The sequence below is a fragment of the Salarias fasciatus genome, chromosome 12 (genome assembly GCF_902148845.1).
Source record: "Salarias fasciatus chromosome 12, fSalaFa1.1, whole genome shotgun sequence".
In the NCBI taxonomy this organism is placed as follows: domain Eukaryota; kingdom Metazoa; phylum Chordata; class Actinopteri; order Blenniiformes; family Blenniidae; genus Salarias; species Salarias fasciatus.
The window spans coordinates 5,377,186-5,395,354 of record NC_043756.1 but is presented as its reverse complement, the minus strand read 5'-3'; the positions used below and the strand labels follow the sequence as shown (position 1 = coordinate 5,395,354).

The 18,169-nt window shown below is 41.4% G+C and overlaps 1 protein-coding gene across 1 annotated transcript; it reads right to left on the bottom strand.

Moving 5' to 3' along the window:
• Nucleotides 1-2,764: 2,764 nt before the first annotated feature.
• On the bottom strand, nt 2,765-17,790 carry piwil2 (piwi-like RNA-mediated gene silencing 2). Its single transcript, XM_030104140.1, has 23 exons — nt 17,464-17,790; nt 17,161-17,260; nt 15,805-15,910; nt 14,443-14,618; nt 14,197-14,278; nt 13,450-13,560; nt 13,022-13,139; nt 12,656-12,780; nt 11,643-11,723; nt 11,439-11,552; nt 10,441-10,629; nt 10,178-10,262; nt 9,841-9,933; nt 8,692-8,832; nt 7,725-7,838; nt 7,322-7,510; nt 6,508-6,609; nt 6,312-6,428; nt 6,107-6,195; nt 5,792-5,897; nt 5,334-5,584; nt 3,435-3,542; nt 2,765-2,921 (listed from the first exon to the last, which is right to left on the bottom strand). The coding sequence occupies exons 1-23, from the start codon at nt 17,788-17,790 to the stop codon at nt 2,765-2,767; spliced, it is 3,081 nt and encodes a 1,026-aa protein (XP_029960000.1).
• Nucleotides 17,791-18,169: the final 379 nt, after the last annotated feature.

Sequence of the window (18,169 nt, the reverse complement as noted above, 5' to 3'; positions counted from 1 at the left end):
ATCAGTCTGCCCGTCCTCTCCTTTTCACTCCTTCTATCCCCTCAGCTCAACTGTAGCAGCAGAAAGCTGCCACCTCTGAACCTGGTTCTGCAAACATTTCTTTCTTTTAAAAGGGAGCTTTTCTTTTCCACAGATGCGTTTTTAGCTGTTACACGTGTGCGCCATGTTTGCATGTATCTGTGTGCTCCCGCCTCCTCATCATATTGCCACAGGAACACCTGAGCTGAATTAAGGAAAAACAGGTGTGGCTCTGGATATACGCAGAGTGGAGCAGTGTGGGCAGACAACACACACACACACACACACTCACTCCAGAAAGCAGCAGTGGACAGCAGGGTGAGGAACTAGCTCTTGGTCCTGCTTTCTTTTTTCCAGTGGATTTTTAACCCTCTTTCCCCTCGGCACATTGGGTTTCTTTCCTGTCTATTTTAGTTTGGAGGTTGCCGGTGGTTCTGTTTTGGCATGTTGTGTTCAACTAGGCTTAGATGCTTTTGTGTAGGAAGGTTTAGAGGTTGATGCTGGGAGTGACTGGCTGGCCTCTCATCTTCCTGTCTTTTGGGTTTTTGGGGGTTTTTTTGCTGGGGGGGGGGGCTCTCCAGCCTTTGTTATTTCAGGGTTTTCCTTGACCTGGATAATTTAATTTGGTAAAAATAAAGCACGTGAGTTAAACTTTACTCCTGTGTCCCGGCATCCTTTTAAACATTTGTTAAAGGGTCTCTTTCTCTGAGACCCTTTTATAATGCCTAAACCCTAAATGTAGGGTTTTCTCTTTAAATGTGTCAAGAAATGACTGTGTTGCACTTGGCAGTATGTCCACACGCGGACAAAATTGTTGGTACCCTTTGTTTAGTGAAAGGAAAAACTCAGTGGACAGAGAAACAACTCCAATCTGACAAAAGTAGTAAATAAAAATTCTATGAAATTTAACCAATGAAAGCCAGGCATTGCTTTTCAATCATGCTTCAACAGAATTAAAAACAAACTCATGAAACCGGCCTGGACAAAAATGATAGTACCCTTAACTTAAAATTTAGTTGCACAACCTTTTGAGGCAATCACTGCAATCGAACGATTCCTGTAACTGTCAATGAGAATTCTGCACCTTTCAGCAGGTGTTTTGGCCACTGCTCATGAGCAAACTGCTTCAGTTACCTCAGGTTGGAAGGGTACTTTTTGCAGACGGCATGTTTCAGCTCCTTCCAAAGATTTTGGATAGGATTTAGGTCAGGGCTCAAAGAAGGCCACTTGAGAATCGTCAGATGTTTTCCTCTTAGCCATTCTTGGGTGTGTTTAGCTGTGTGTTTTGGGTCATCGTCCTGTTGCAAGACCCATGACCTGCGACTGAGACCTGTAGTTTGGCAAATTCCACTCTGGCTTTTTTATGATTTGTTTGTAACAATGGTGTCCTGCTTGGTCGTGGTGTCCCATGAAATCCACTTTGGATCAAACGACGGATGGTGCAATCTGACACTGATGTTCCTTGAGCTTGAAGTTCACCTTTAATCTCTTTAGAAGTTTTTCTGGGCTCTTCTGCTAGCATTCGTATTATCCGTCTCTTCGATTTGTCATCAATTTTCCTCCTGCGGCCACGTCCAGGAAGGTTGGCTTCAGTCCGATGAATCTTGAATTTCTGAATATGTGCAGCTGTGATCACAGAACATCAAACTGATTGGAGATGGTCTTATAACCTTTACCTTTCACACGCTTGTCTATAATTTTCTTTCTAATCTCCTGAGACAACTCTTTCTTTTGCTTCCTTGACTTGTGTTTTTGTGTAAGTCAAAAACAATCTGGATGTGCAGACGCTACAAATGGTAAGAAATAAAGTTGGAATGAATCCAGACAACCAGGAAATTCACAATTATTTTCTCAGGGGAAGTTTCCTCTTGCATAGTTCGAACTTTGACCCCTCACAGATACAATACGAATGTGTTCTCTGAAACTATGGCTACGGAGACCATTATTCTGTAGGCTTAAAGTATAAAAGGGTCTGCATTTACTAAAGCTTTTTTTTTTAAATGGACATTTTGTCAAAAATATTTAATGCATAATACCTTCGCAGTGACCTTTGGTCACTTCGTCAACACTTAAACTCCATAATGCTGAAGCTGTAGCAGCAATAACAGGTTTACACTTATTTAAGTTGGGTTTTTATGGAGCACATACATTTTTTATTTTAATTTTTAGTCAAATGCTGACATTTGTTGTCATGGTTAATGTCTCAGGCGGTTGTGCCCTCTGATGTCGTGCTAGTCTTCATGTCACACCTGGCCTGTGACGAGTGTTTGTTTGTGTGCTCCCGCTGTTCTGCTCTCAGCTGCGGCGGATCGGTGTTTTTGGATTTAGCGCCCGGGTCTGTGGCGAACTCCTCCCTTTGATGGATTTGTGGACTTTTTGGATTTTTATTCGAGGATAATCAACAAAATGAGTTCCACATGCTACTCTGGCAGCACCTGGCTTATTGGGGTCTTCTCCCCTGTGATACCAAGCACTTTGATGGGAAAAGACTCACACTGAGAAGAACAACACTCATCTTGTCTTATGATATATTGAAGGCACAGCTGGAAAAAAAAACAAACAACTGATGGCTTTTAACTTTATTTTGAACACATGAACTACGTTATATTAGGTACAACCTGTTAAACACAACAACCCTTTATGAACAGAACTGTGTACGTTTCACTGAGAATTAAAACAAACTAAAATTGTTGCCATTTTTTTGCCCCTCATAACATTTGTTCCGTCAAGTCCTCCAGTGTGAAGCTCAGAGGAAGAACAGCTTCTCTGAGAGCTGGATGGCCGGCTCTGAGTGCAGGTACTGGCCCGCCAGGTAGGCCAGTTTGTGTGCGTACTTGCAGGGCGCCGGGACGCGGATGGTTCCCGGCCAGTTCCAGTACAGGTGGCACATCTTGAACGTCAGCCTGACACGAAAGAAAATCAACACAGTTACACGTGTCTTACATGGAGATGGACGCGACCATTTAAAGCGGCTCAATCTCAATAGGGAAATGCACAAAAACAAATTAGAAGCAAAATACAGATCAAAAATAACTACACCCCCATTTTCCAACGGACTTATAACACTAAGTATTGACAATGTTCAGCAGGTTCCTCATAAAAGGGTTTTTTATCCAGGTCTAGAGCCAAATTAGAAAGAAAACTTACTGGTTTGTCTCACTGACTTTGCATGTAATATATATGATCATAGTGCTGATGGACTGACTACATATATGGAGAGAGCGCACGGTCACGTCACAGTACTAATACTGACCATTAATTGTAATCTTTACACCATGTCAACTCATTATTTTGATTCCATTTCAAGTAAAGCTCCAGTGAAATAATGTACTCCATATCGACATGACCAAATAACTCCCAAACCATTACATAAAGCTTTAAGAAATGGGATTCAGGATAGACAAATAAAAACATACCTTTGCAAATGGTCCGGTGGGAGGTTTGCCGTGTTGTGTAAGGTGACGTAGTGTGTGGGAACCGCACAGCCTCGAATGATGTGATGGGAAATCAGGAAGAAGTCCACCCTGTTCAGGAGACGAAAAACCTCATTTCAACATGCTTTAAAAAATCAACAGCAGCTTCATCACAGCTGTTCAGAGCTTCCTTATCATGAGACGGTTAAGGTACAAACGCCTGCTGTCACTTATCTGACGTTTGATTAATTACTGTTACTGTGAATACATGCAGATTTGTCAGATTAAAACCTTCACTTGGACAACATTTCTTTGCAACTCTGCAGCCAGTGAAGAGGCTGTCAGTCATTCTCACAGTGAAAAGTAGGTTAACTGCTGAGGAGATGTGCAAAGAAAACAGCAGAGAGGTACTGAGACAAAGAAGCTCATTTACTATTTAACATCCGTTTGTTTTGTCTTTAACACGTGAAACCAAAAGACAGCATGTTTCCTTGGGTGCATTTCATATGGATTCAAGCTCATATTTACATTTGATCACTTCATCGCTAATGGTGTTCCTAGCGACTAATTTTGACTTTAATCCAATCGAAGCAGTAAGGAAGTATTCAGGTTCACTGAGTCTTTAGTAGGGGTGTCCTCAGATAGTCGACGATTCGATGATTCGTTCGAAGGGGCCTGATTCGACTGCCAATCACGCAGTCGAAGCATCGAAAAAAATGTGGTTATTAAATGAGGACCATTCCATTCCAGCTGTATGGGGGTGCTGAATGACTGAATTTACATAGAATTGCTTGTTTTTTTTTTTTTTTTTTTTCCAAATAAACATGATATAAAGCCTATTTGATATCCATGTTAGCCTATCAAATACACTGTGGATAAATGTACTTGTACTTTTATTCAATATTCTATCTATTTAGTGTTTGTGAATGAACCACCATGGTGAGTGGCACAATCCAATTTTGCGCAGAGCTCCATCACAGAGCAGCGTCTTGGTGGTGATTTGGCTTCACTTTAAAAGGCTCAAAATGTCAATAAAAAAAAAACAAAACAAAACAAACAGAACTTCAGACCAAGTCAAAGATGATCCAAAAAAAGTCAAATGCAAGTTGTGTCCTTTCATATCACTTCACAACAACATGGCTTTCCACCTTAAACGGGTAAGTAGCCAGATAATTGGGCTAATAAAAGACGGTTCTGTTACTCAATTCTCATTTTTAATGCTGACTTTTATTTCGTTTGATTGTAAGATTTTGGTTTATTATTATATAATTGTTTTTATTTATCTAAAAGGCTAATTCTATTTAATTTTTTAGTGTTTGTTTTTGCATGGATGTTGCGCTGCGAAACGGACCCGACACAGCGCAATTAAGCCTATTGCATTTAATTTGAGCAGATAATGTGAGAAATTGTTTAGCCAAAAAATGTGAGCTGATCTGCACAGATTATAGATACAAAGAAATAACACGCTTTAGCCCGTTTGTTAGAAGAGGGTTTGGTCATTTGAACTATACTTCATTTGTTTGATGTTTAGAGTCACCGACACTTTTTTCCAGTCTGTTTTTCAGTGTGTTGGAAAAAAAATAAGTGTTGTTTTACCTGCCTGCGGCTTTTTTTTTTTTTTTTTAATTTTTTTTGTTTTTATTATTTATTATTATGAGTGCAATCAGGGCCGGCTGTAGGCATAGGGGCCCCGACAGTCCGTGTGAGCCCCCCCCCCCACCAACAAGATGACAGAGTCGACTATTAGTCGACTATTGGCAGAATCAGACGAATCAGATTCGACTATGGAAATTCTTAGTCGGGGACACCTCCAGTTTAGGCTGAAACTCTAAAATTTTAAAGTAGCACTACGATACGCCGCTCCAGAAACAACCCATCCCATGTGATTACCCCCCAACTGACCAGTTTTGACTGGTGAGGGTGTGATCCAGCACGGTTCCCGGTGGAGGGGGGCCAATTCCTCTGGCGGTAGAGTACAGCGTGGTGCTGATGCGCTTCTGGACCACGATGAAGGTGAGTTTGGGGTCGTAGTCGGTGAAGTTCTTGAAGCAGGTGATCAGCTGTGGTATCTCGTACTGCTCCACGGCCTTCAGCTGGCTTTCAGACACGCCGTCCCGGTACACCACAATCTTGTCCGGCAAGTTGTGGTTCACCTGCGCGTTGAAAAGACCAAGAAACTTTTTCAGGTTTAAGCATTTCTGGCAAAGGTGATTCGCTTGTCGGTGGTAGAGTTTTGCTGAACTGCGTTTACGAGCTTCACTGGCTCGTCCTAAACAAAGCCAGACTGTCTTTCATTAAGAGATCTCTTAATAAGAAAAACAACTTCAGGAGCCTTAATGAGCTTTTGGACAATTTATTACCTCGTAATACTTCCGCAGGGCAGCGAGAAAACAAACCCTGAAGCCACAGATCAGTTCCTCGTTGGGCCTCTGGAAAGTCACTCTGGAATACCAGCGGGTCAGTGCACTGGAAAAGAAGAAAAGATTTTTATTTGTAAGATTTTAGTCACTATTACCACATGTTAAAATGCTTTTTGATTCCATCTGTTGATGGAACTTTAAAACAGCTAACCGCAGATTACAGCACAACAACGTCAACAGAGAATCATTTCATTCACACATATCAGCAGAGAAAAACAGAAGTCTGTCTTAAGTACAATTTAATGAACTGCTCACCCGTTCACACTGGCAACAAAACCCATGACGGACTGGCGGTTCTTGCTGGTGTTGTGGTGGACATCAACTCCAATCACCATCATGTTTTTCTGTTCAATTGGAGCGAGGTTACAATCTCTCACACACTTTTTATCAAATACAAACATATAAAAGTGGTGTTTCCCTGCTTCAAGAACTTCCCCAACTACAAGCTCGTAACACTCACCAGAGGAATGCTGATGGTCCACAGTTCTCCTCCCAGTTTGGCGTTCATCTGCATGAGCACCTTTTGAGCAATGCTTCTCAGTTTCGGTTTCTGGGAAATTGTACTGATATTGATTGCCTAAAGATAAATAAAATTAGTTTTAGCAGCAAAATCCCCGTTTTATAAAGAGAAACCATAAACCTTTGAGTACAAAAACCTGCGATGGGATGGGATGCTGCACACAGCACAGCTTCTTGATGGCGCTGTAGAGATCCTCTCTGTTTCCAACCAAGATGCACACCACAAGCTGCAAATTGGGCTGTAAAGAGAGGACAGGAACCTGAAGCATGCCAACTGTTAAACATCGTCAAAAAATTGTGGTGGAAAAGTGTATAAGATAAGCCCAACTCTGAGTATTTTAGCACCATTAGCGGTGTCAGCGCAGTTTGTCCTGAATTGGCTTCGCTGCGTTAAAACTTTAATAGCTATGAGTTGTCTAGGTGTCTGTTGGCAACCAGCCTGAATGTGCTGTCAATCATTTTAAGGTCTCATTACTCCAGCAACCACCATTAAGAGTAAAACCAGAGAAGAAAATAACAGCAAACCATACCGTTAGATCGAGTACACAAAGTTCTTCCACACAGATTTCAGCAGAAGGTGATTTTATTCTTTTTCTTTACTCAACACAAACAAGTTTTTTTGTATTTTTACTGTCTTTAGTCCTTTTTGTATTAATTTTGAGTATATATACATTCTATAAATACATTACGATTAAGTATTAATATGAACATTGTTAAAAAGATACTGAGAGAAGATGTGGCACACATGAGATTCTGGTGCATTAAATCAATAATAATGAACAGGTTACCGCAAATAAGCCTATAATGTCTGAGAGAAGAGACACAGTTTGGCTCAAAGCACTTTAGTTCGTCTTCATGAGGACAGCAATGACTGCTGAAGAAGGGCACTCTCAAATCCATATGATATACTGGACCAAAATCCTGCTTTCAAAAGAATTCCTTCCTTGTTACCTCACTGGTGAGCTGCTGCTGGATCATGCTGATGTACGTGTCGGTCCGATCATTCTGCAGCGTCAGACGGATGGGCCGCCCCAGCTGGAACCCAATGGGCCTGGCCACATTGTTGAAGGTGGAAACCAACTCGTCGGCCTGCTGTACGCAGTGTCGAGGGTGAATGATGACCCAGGTGTTCAGGGGGACCTGGAAGTCACGCGAGCCAGTGAGTGAAGAAACAGCCAAGACAAAAAACACAAGGAGTGATATTAACAACTGTTGTTTCAAAGAAAGCGTTCTAAATTTAAGCCTCCCCTTTTTACAAAACGCTCCAGGCTGAGCCATGCTGTTGCTGTCCAGCTTAATCAATTCAGTAAAACTTCATTGCTGTGACTGTAATCACTACAGTCGCTACACTTACAGAACTGATTGAAGTGTCATTCACAACCTCCCTGGCCCAAGATGCATTGGATCCAGTCGCGTAGACTGAAGACCGCAGACAGATGGACTCAACTGGCAGAATTCTACTTTGAACCTGCAAAATAACACAACAGGTTTACAACACATGCACACACTCACTCTCTCTCTTTCACAAAGACAGCAGCATTAAAATTGACAAACATTCTATACTGATATTATTGTGTTTTTGTTTGCAAATTCTCTAATTTGGAACAATTGAACACAAACTTGTTTCTGTTTCAACCAACACTCACATTTTCATCATTGAATTAAAGACAAACAGTATGTCTCACGTGTACGCACACACTTGACTGTACCAGGCTAAAAGCTAGTGCTACCGATGTGAGGGGGCTTTCTTTTACACAACTTTAATAAAAGTGAGTGCAGAAACAGATTATAAAAGAGCAGTTTTTCCTGTTGCACCCACCATGAAAGAAGGCTCTGCTACCAAGTGTAGAGAGCTTCTGAAGCCCATCCTATTCTGAGCGTGGCTTTGTTTGTGGATTCGTATGCACTTCCATTTAAGTACGAACAGTTTTAGAAGCGTTTAACCCTGTCTAGTCGCACCTCAACATTTGAAGGGGACCATTCATAACCGTACAATTTTACCACCTTAATGCAACAATCACTTTTGGGTCTGATTTAATCAGAGGAAACCTTAAGGGTGTGATCAAGCCCCTTAGAAACTCACTCAGTACCAGATCACTTTGTGTCATTTTTGCATTATTATTCATTCAGATGTATTGAGCTGCAAAAAACAAAAAACAAAACATAAAGACAAATGTTTATGTTCAATGTGATAGAACTGCATGCATATCTGTGCAGGATGAGGGCTGCATGGTAGCATGTGTGTCCTCCTTACAGATATCGAGCAAGGTGAACAAACTATGAAGTGTTTCCTTCTGTCAGCGATGCATATTCCGTCCTACCGACACAATGCCCGAGTTCAACTCCAGTCCCCATCGGCTCAGTTCCTGCACACTCTCTGCACTGCTTCTGATGTCCTTCAGAAGCTGATTCAACGAGTGGAGGTGCTGCTCAGTGGTCACGTTGATGTGTGTAGTCAAATCCTATAGTGTAAAAAAAAAAAAAAAAAAGTTTGCAAATTGTTCAATTTTCCCCCCACATTGTTTTGGGACATTGTTGTGAATTGCAATATGCTATAAAATCATGACAATACCTTAATGATCCTCACTGATAACATTTCTCTTCATAAAAATGCAGAACTGTAACTGTGGTGGCACTGCATGATCAAAACATTTGTTGATTCTGACTGCTTTCTTTAAAGCTATAGTGCGTAACTTCGGTCGCCCTCTAGCGGAATACTGCGCTTTTACAACAATAAAGGCGGCGCTTCCACATGACGTACGCCCAGGTGTCCCCCCCTCCCCTCAACCGCTGCCACGGTGTCGTCCACAGCGCGAATCACAGTTGGAAACGGTTTTTATTCTGTGTGAATAAGGACACCTGGTGAAAAAAAGATGGACTCTTCTGAAGAGGTAATTATTGTTTTCTTTGTTTTTGCCACAGAAACGCAAATAGCTTATTAGAAACGGGAGACAAGGTGCCTGCTAATTTGTAACTGACAGGTTAGTGGTTCCTTCTTTGCCAGCAATCCTTCTCCAGACTGTCCAGGCTTTTTTTTGTTGGTAGGATCCACTTCAGGACACTTTCTCGGCCGTTTCTTTGGATTCTCCGCCATGTCGCTTCCTCGGTCTGCCTCGCTCTGCCTGTTGCTATGAGACCCTCTGCGCGTCCTGCCCCTCCTTTCTTGTTGTGACGTAAAATGCGCAATTTCCTGCGCCAGCACGGGAATGTCGCCGGTCGACAAGCAAAGCAAGAATTATATATACTGAAAAAACCCGCGAGATGTTAGAGGAGCCGATCGGCTTAATCTGCACTTTGTCATCTCCACTAGTAGTGGCTTGGCTAAAACGGACATTCATAGACATTTAAAAGTTACGCACTATAGCTTTACATTTACACAAATTAAACCCATAGTTACACTGGACTGATTAAGCTGTGTCACCCATTCAAAGGAAGAACCTTTTTCTTTTTTACTACCCCATCAAATTTACCTTCATGAATCGGAAGTCTTTCTTCATTTTTTCAGGAATGCCTGTCAAGAAGGAAAGCTCGGGCACTAAAAGGATCTCCCCTGTGATGAGTTGCTGCAAAAAAAATCAAAACATCAATGAATCACACACACAGATAATTTACACATTCATACTTTTAGTTGCTGACCAATACATATTGCTGCCACTGAGTGTAAGCACGTGTGTTTGTGAGAAATGCTGTGAAATTCTGGGGAATATTCCACAGTGCGAGACTATTTGTAGCCACAAGATGGCATTAAAAGGCAAGCATTCACATTTTATTATATGGACAAACAACTTGTGTGAAGGAGAATTTCACCTTCCCTCCTGGCTTGGATCTCTCCTTTGGCCTGTGAATAAGTAAGGGCTGGTCCAGCTCTTTGATTGTAATCCCATAGTTCTTGCTGTTAAAATGCCAAACACCATGTAATATTATAAATTAATCAAACCGAGTTAGTGTCAGTCATATAATAAGAGCTGGTCTGTGCTGAGAACTGAAGCACAACATTTAATTTCACAAATCAACTTTGGGCATGTTGCTGCTGTACAGCTTTGGCGTGTTTGTGTCCAGTGTCGCTTCACCTGTAGTATTCAACAAAGGTGGTCTTGCTGCCATCCATCAAAGTGAAGGTGTCCTTGGGTGACTTGTTCCACTCAATGTTGTCGATGCGGTAGGTACGGTTGTTGTAGCGGGTGATGACGATGAAGCCGACGAGCTCTTTGGTGCATTCGTCTTTGAAGTTCTCCCTGCTCTGTTGGTGCAACAGATTCCTGCCAGGCAAGACAGAAAAAAAAAAATAAAAAATTACATTGTTCCACTTTAGACATACATAGAAAAAGCTGGGGCGCGATAATAAATAATCCATCGTCTCTGCAAGCCTGTTGCATTAGTATAGTTGTTCACCCTCTAGTTTACCTCACTATTCAGCCCCAGAGAGAATGAGTACGGCAGCTGAAGTTATCTATAGATCTGTCTCAGAGGACAGACACCACAACAAATGTGACATTAAAGTATGTATGGCTATTTTCATAGAACATGATATTTATACATCTCTGTGGGCTGGTCATGGCATAGACAAGATTTAAACTTTAACGAGAATGTCTGAGGGCCCATGTTGAAGAAAAAAATGAAAATGAATTGAAGACTCAAGGCTCATTCATGCTTTCCGTGTCCTAGTGTGGTAAAAATCGTCATCGACCCGTCCGACCCCACCCAGGTCCACGTGGATCCTGCCGAAGTTTTGAGACTGAACATGCCCATCACGCAAGCACCAGAGCGCTGGGTCGCCATTTTGGTTATACATGCGCACAGCTTGTTTAATCTGTGCATGTGGAACGGCTGGCGACGTGAGCTCAAAATGCAGAGGAGCCGCGTGTGCATCAGCGGCCGCGTATGCCCCAAAGTGGTCCGCAGACGCAGAAAACATGAAGCATCCAATAACAGCAATGACATCAATGGATTTAGTCCATGTTTTTTTCAAATTTTGGTTAAAATATAAATATTTTGCTTGAACGTAACAAAGATGATTGAGTCACATTAAAAAAAGAAGAAGAAGAAGAAAAAAAAAAGGTAAACTTACATAACATCCAGTACAGAGTCGTTTCGCAAGACTTTGTGAGAGACTGTCACAGACAGGTAGATCCCTCCGTCTGTGCGCTTCATACAGGTTTCATAACCTGGCCACACTTGAAGCCTGCAGTAATTCAAGAACAACATAAACAAAAGAGGATAAGATGAAGCAGAAACGTCATGGTTCAATAATAAAATACAACTGATTACCAACCGATGTTTCCCGAGAATGACGGCATTTTCAGGACTGTAGTGATTTCGTCCCACCAGCTTCAGTCCGAGGATTTTCATTATCCTTTAAACACAAGAAGATTCAGCAGATTACTGAAGTTATTCCATAGAATCAACTCATGGGGAAAATTATGGTGGTGAAATGAGAAAACCAATGAACATAAAGAAAGTATTACCGCACGTAGTAATAGAAGTGAGTACATGTTGAGCTTTGAGGCATTATGGAATATCTTTAATGTTTTTAGCATTAACATAAACATTTCCACCTCAATCTCAGAGATAATTAAATTAGATAAAACCTTGGTGAGGAAAAAAAAAAGCTAATATTTCTGCTGCTGCTACACAGAAACACTGACAGCATCACAATATTATTTATATCTGACTCTAGATCCATTTTCACATCAGAACTTCTCCAATATTTGTACGTCAGCTCATGGAGGAGAACAATCTTGTCTTCCATCTGTCTACAGATTGTGGGAGCACCAATACCAGTCTCCATCAGGAGGTCGGGTAGCACGAGGACAAATTTACATTGTCTGGAGCTGCAGTGCATCACGACGGCATGGCGCTTTCATGTTAACACACGAGTTAACCTGATTTTTCACCTTTCAATTTTGCGTTAATCACCAAGTACGATGTTAATGAAGGGAAGCATGCGATTTAATTTAGAAAATTTTATGCGGGGACTTCCTCAGTTGATCATGTCTGTGCAACTTCATGTAATTCCCGTGAAAACACACTTTGCTGCATGTTGTTCTCTGAGCACAGTCACTTGTGGGAAATGTGAACTTCCTGTTGTGTAAAAAAAAAAAGAGCTATGGATAGAATGGGCTGCTATTACTTTGAGTGTGCAACAACACCCAGATGACACAAATTCATTACATATGTCTGACATTGTGAAATATTCACACTGACAAACAGAAGATCAAAGGAAACATCTGTTATCACAGATGCCCTGCAATACGGCCACCGTGAAGCAGAATTTTCAACATTTACCTCCTGATCACCACATTGTAGAAGGGCATGCAAAGGTCAGAGTTCGGTGGCAAAATCTTGGTCATCTGGATTTTGATCTGGATTTTCTCGTTGTCGGTCAATCGCACACTTTGGAGAATCACCACCTTCATGCCATCAAAACATAAGCACAGACGAAAAAAAAGAAAAGTTCAACAATTCTATGATATGTTTACTTTTATTCTGAACATTATAGGAAGTGAGTTTACTCAAACTGCAAAACAAGTAATCAGTGGAAAACTTCAAAAAAATAATTATTTTTTTAATAAAAATGTATGATTGGCGTCAAGAATCTGTCCTTGTGTAGTCACCACACCAAAGCTTATCAACAGCATGAGTGATACCTACATCTTTCAGTTTCACAGGCAGGTACAGTATGGAGCCATCAAAAGCCATCACTTCCCCGGTAGTGGGGCGATGTTCTTTCATCATGCCGAACCGCATGGACATGGACTCTACTGGAGGACTGAAAATAAAATCAGAGGAGCACATTCAAAGCCCTCACACTGCCGCTTTCCCACTTTTTCTCCCTTCAACTGACATTGACTCACTAAACGTTTCCTTCAGGGGTTTTATTGACTGTGGCGCTCCGGTGTAATCTCAACTTGTTCTTTGTGCTCAGTTTTAGTTCAAACTGTGAAATCTCTATCAACATTAGACACATTCTTGCATCACAGAAAAACAGACCACAGTGATCTGTGTCTTTTTAAAATCCAAATCAGTTTCTGTTGCTCTGCTGCTACACAGAGGGGGAAAAAACCTTATGTGCTACTTACGTAAATGTAACATGGTACTGATAGACTGCTTCATTTCTGCACCGGACAGGGATGTGGTTCGATCCAATCGTTAAAGGAGCTCCTTTAGTTCCAGCTTTATTTGGTGGCTCACTGTGAGCACACAAAAAGAAAATTAAAAAAAAGATATCATTTGATTAGGCTTAAAAAGCACAGTGAGTTATATTTCAGTTCAATGAAAGTCAATATAACCTCAAATAATAAGGAGAATGATTCAAAACAACATCTGTGATCAAAGAAAATTGCAGTGCACAACAGAGGCAAGAGTGAGATCACACTAGGTTCCTTTTCACATTAAATTGTTGTACAACAGGAGCCGTTTTAATGCACTGTGTTCCTGAGCATGCTGATCAAAAACAAGTTAATTAAATGCACGTTGTACACGCCGAGCTGGAGAAAATATCCTTTAATGTCTAGTTCTCTGTCAAAGCATTGCATTATAAGCTCAATAAATATTACACACATCACATGGTTTGGTTTTCCTCAACAACAAAATAAATTACACTATGTTTTGAAGGGATGATGTACAAAAAATATGCATGTTAGGAAAAAACTCGGCTATAAACTGCAAGGTAAAGAAGTCTCTAACTGGCTGAATGGACTCAACAGCAGGTGAAAGGGGACTGGAGCTCATACAGCAAAACAAGAGTAATGGATGATGAGTATCTATTTGTGTGTCAGCTTCACGACCTAAAGATTCAAATGCAAAAAGTGAAAAAGCACATTTACCTGATCGCCTCCATTGTCAACGCCGTCTTTCCTGGCTCATCTTCAGAAAGCTGAGGTGGGTCTGGAGTTGTGGGCTCAGTTCCTTTACAGTATTTAGATTGAGAAAAGTGTGTTAAGAATGACTTTCTAAAGACATTGCATTGTATGTCAAATGTTAGCTGAACTGCAATCATTTTTTCTAGTCAGAGGTATTTTTGAACAGAACCCAGATGATGTTGGAATCATTTCACAGTTAAGCTTCAATACCTGATTCAGGAGGATGAGGGTGAGGGGCTGGTTGGGGAGCAACTGTTGAAGACAGAGCTCCAACCTGACCTGGAGGGAAAGAGGACAGCATAGGAAGCCCTCTTCCTACTGTGAGCTGTGAAGGTGCTGCTCGTCCCTGGCCCATACTCGGCGGAGAAGGTTGACCAAGAACAACACTGTAGACAGGTGAAATGTAACAAAAGTCATGGTTACATTACTTTTCTAGGGCCAACAATGGCTTTAATAAAACAGTCACTGCTTCCAGCTACACTGCTAAATGTACTGTTCAGTAAGGTTATTATGAGGGGAATTACATTTGTAAAGTATGGGCAGATGACATGATATAAACAACATATACAAAAGAAAATTATACATTTAAAAATTATTACTGACTCAAGCTCCAAATTTAAATGGAGTCAAAAACCATGTGGGCAAGTTATGCAGATTTGAACGGTTAAAAACCACCCAGTACTTCTAATGGTGAAAAGAGATTATCTAGATTATCTAAGTTTCACCACAGTGAGCTTCTCCACTCACGGCCAGCGCCCACATACTGCGGAACAGCGCCGCGCCGCCGTTCGCAGCACTCACGCAGCAATTACGCACCCATTGAAGTCAATGAAGTCGCAGGCAGAGCGCGCCCACTGCCTGTGCGAGTGCTGCGTCGAGCGTATGCCCGCCGTCGTACTGCGGAGAGCTCTCCGCACAACTTCGGTCCAGGTCTATTTTTGCCGGAGGCGCAGCGGAGACAGAGTCAATTTCCCATAATGTCAAAGCACCAACAGGAAACTAAAAGAGTGCAACATCTGTTTTATCAAAACAAATTACTACAAAAGTTGGCTTTTTATTCCTAGGCATATTATTTATATAAATATCTATATAGATTACTTTTGAAGCTGTCACACATGTTTTTACATGTAAATAAAAATGGAAATATATGCTTTTATGGATGAGTGTTTTATTTTGAAACCTGAACACGCCCTGGCATCGCAAAACAAAGGAGTAGTTGAAGTTTTTAAACTCGAGAGCAGCATGGTTGACTAAGAGAAACTGATCCTGGAGGTACAAGAGCACAAAATACCCTATGACACCAGTCATCCTTTTAATAAAGACACCAGCAGAAGCAGTAAGTATATTGTAACAATATAAAGTGCCTGTTCAACCATGTTTTCATGGCGATCGTCATGGAAACATAATCCTATGCATGCGCTGAGCTCATGTCTGGTCAAAAGGCGGAGTGCTGTGGCGCAGCCGTACCGCATCAGGTGGGTGCACTAATACGGCTGTGGAACGTCTGCGACCTGCGCGGCGCAACGCAGCGGAGCCGTTCCGCAGTATGTGGGCGCTCGGCGTCACTCCTACCTGCTGCCTTTACTCATTGTGTCTCCAGCCTGGCCAACACTCTCGGGGCTGCTGACAACACTCACTGAGGCACCTGGAAATTTTGTGTCGCCCACAAATCCCCTACCTGCAAAAAAAAATAAATAAAATAAAATAAAATAAAATAAATAAATAAATAAATCATCAAATCAACTTTGCACATTTTTTTTCAGTTGCATGGAATGTGTCGTTTTGAATTTGTTCAGTTGACTGTGACTGATGTGATAACGGCACACCAACTGGGAGGGGGAAAAAGAAGATTGAGCTCAACATCCAGAAAATGTAACTGAAACTGTCGAAAAACCAAACGCCGGTTGTACGACCGCCAGTTTGCTATCAAGATAAGGACTTTCTTAAACACCTAGTTAACCAATGTCCGAACAATACCTGAATTGTGTATTTGCAGCACTAACGATTCATAGCAGACGGGGCATTTTTCATATTATTAAACATTTTTTTGAGAATAGTTACTGTAATATGCTTTTTTCCCATCCAGAACAAAGATAACATTGAACTACATATTTGTTGAATATTTTCTAAATACTAACATCACATTGACACATGGAGGCAAACAAACTTAACAATGAAACTCTTCGGGTGGCCTCTTGTAGTTTACACTTACACTGGCCAGTGTTTCAGACCTCTGGCTTCTGGCTCTCTTACTCTCCAGCTGTCATGCCTCAACCTTTGTACCAATCAAAGCCTTTGCCATGAAGCACGTTAACATCTCTGACTTGCTTGTTACCAAGAACACTTTGCATCATGTATGCAGATTACACTCAACACCACCATGTTTTTGAGTCCGTCGTGCTTTTTTTCATAACACACCCAGAATATTAAGACAAGCCCCACTTATTCTAACTTATTTACAGTTGGAGAAGAGCTTGTGATATATTTAGCAATAGCACACAATAAAACCGCTCCCAATTTTGGACTGAGATCTGAGCACTGACCATATATATTTCTACTTTCATGACGAAATTCCTTCAATTTCAGGAAAAGTCATAACATATTAACTCCAATCTCCATTACATGAAATTTAATGTGGATTTTTTGACACTTGGCCAACAATGCTGACAAACTGATGCAAATAGAATTTCATGTTGCTAATCAGGTGAAACTAATAAATCATGCTAGTTACTGGGAAATATACTCAATGTCATTGTATGTTATGATGTCACTTTTATGGTAAACGAATATTCTTTAAAAATGTTCCTTTTCTGTCAATAAAAGTTTAAGAAAGTGGTTCACATAAACAAATCAACACAATTTTCTTTAGTCAACACCCACAAGAGCTTCTGTTAACCTGATAATGTAAAATGTATACTTAACACTGACCAACAGGTCGGTCTCCTCTTCCCCGTGAAGTCAACGGCTCGAGACCAATTCCTCTGAACATGGACACCAGCGTTCTTTGACCCTGTGCTGGCAAGGCAACCTTTTAGAAGGAGACAAATTTATTGGCATTTTCCAATGTAAGGGAATAAAGAGCATATTTGATGTAGAAAAACAGTCTCGAGGCAAATTTGTGGGCCGTACCTCATCTTTTGTCACAGTAGGTGCGTCCCCAGCTGGGCCTGGTTTTTCAGTTTCAAGTGTATGTGCATGACTGAGTTGGTGATCTGGCTTGGGCGGACTTACAGTCGTGGATACACCTATCTGTGGTTCAGGTGCAGAGAGGAGCAGACCCCGGGCTAGGCCAACAACAGACTGATCATGAGGTGCCAACAGACCTCTAGCTCGTCCAATAACGGGGTACGTTGTCATGGGAAGTGTCACTCCCCGTCCATGTGGGTGATCACCAGGAGTGGAAAAACTTCTGGCTTGTCCTACAGTCTGGCTTTCTGTCAAGAGCAGCTGCCCCCTACCGCGTCCTACAGCCAAATCTTGAGGCTGGAGTCCTCTTCCACGTCCCAACCAGGGGATGCCTGGCTTATCGCTGGAGTCAGGGGGTTTGCTTGGATCCATCTCATCAACCTAGACGAGATCAGCTGATTTAACTGGAATGAGAAGCAAAGTCAATCACATGCAAATCAAATTTATGTATATATATATATATATATATATATATATATATATATATATATATATATATATATATATATATTCAAGGTGCTCAGTCCATCGTCTGGAAGCAGTTTGGAGTTTAGTGTCTTGCTCAAGGATACCTCGACGTGTGGTGAGATATCAAACATGCAAACTCACATTGGGACGATTCTCTCTATCCAACAGAGCCACAGCCCACAGCACCCCTCCCTCATGTCATTTATTCTGATTTGAAGAATTTAACAAACATAAAGCGCTTTGAACTGATATTGTGTTAACGGCTACATGTGTGGGAGGGTTT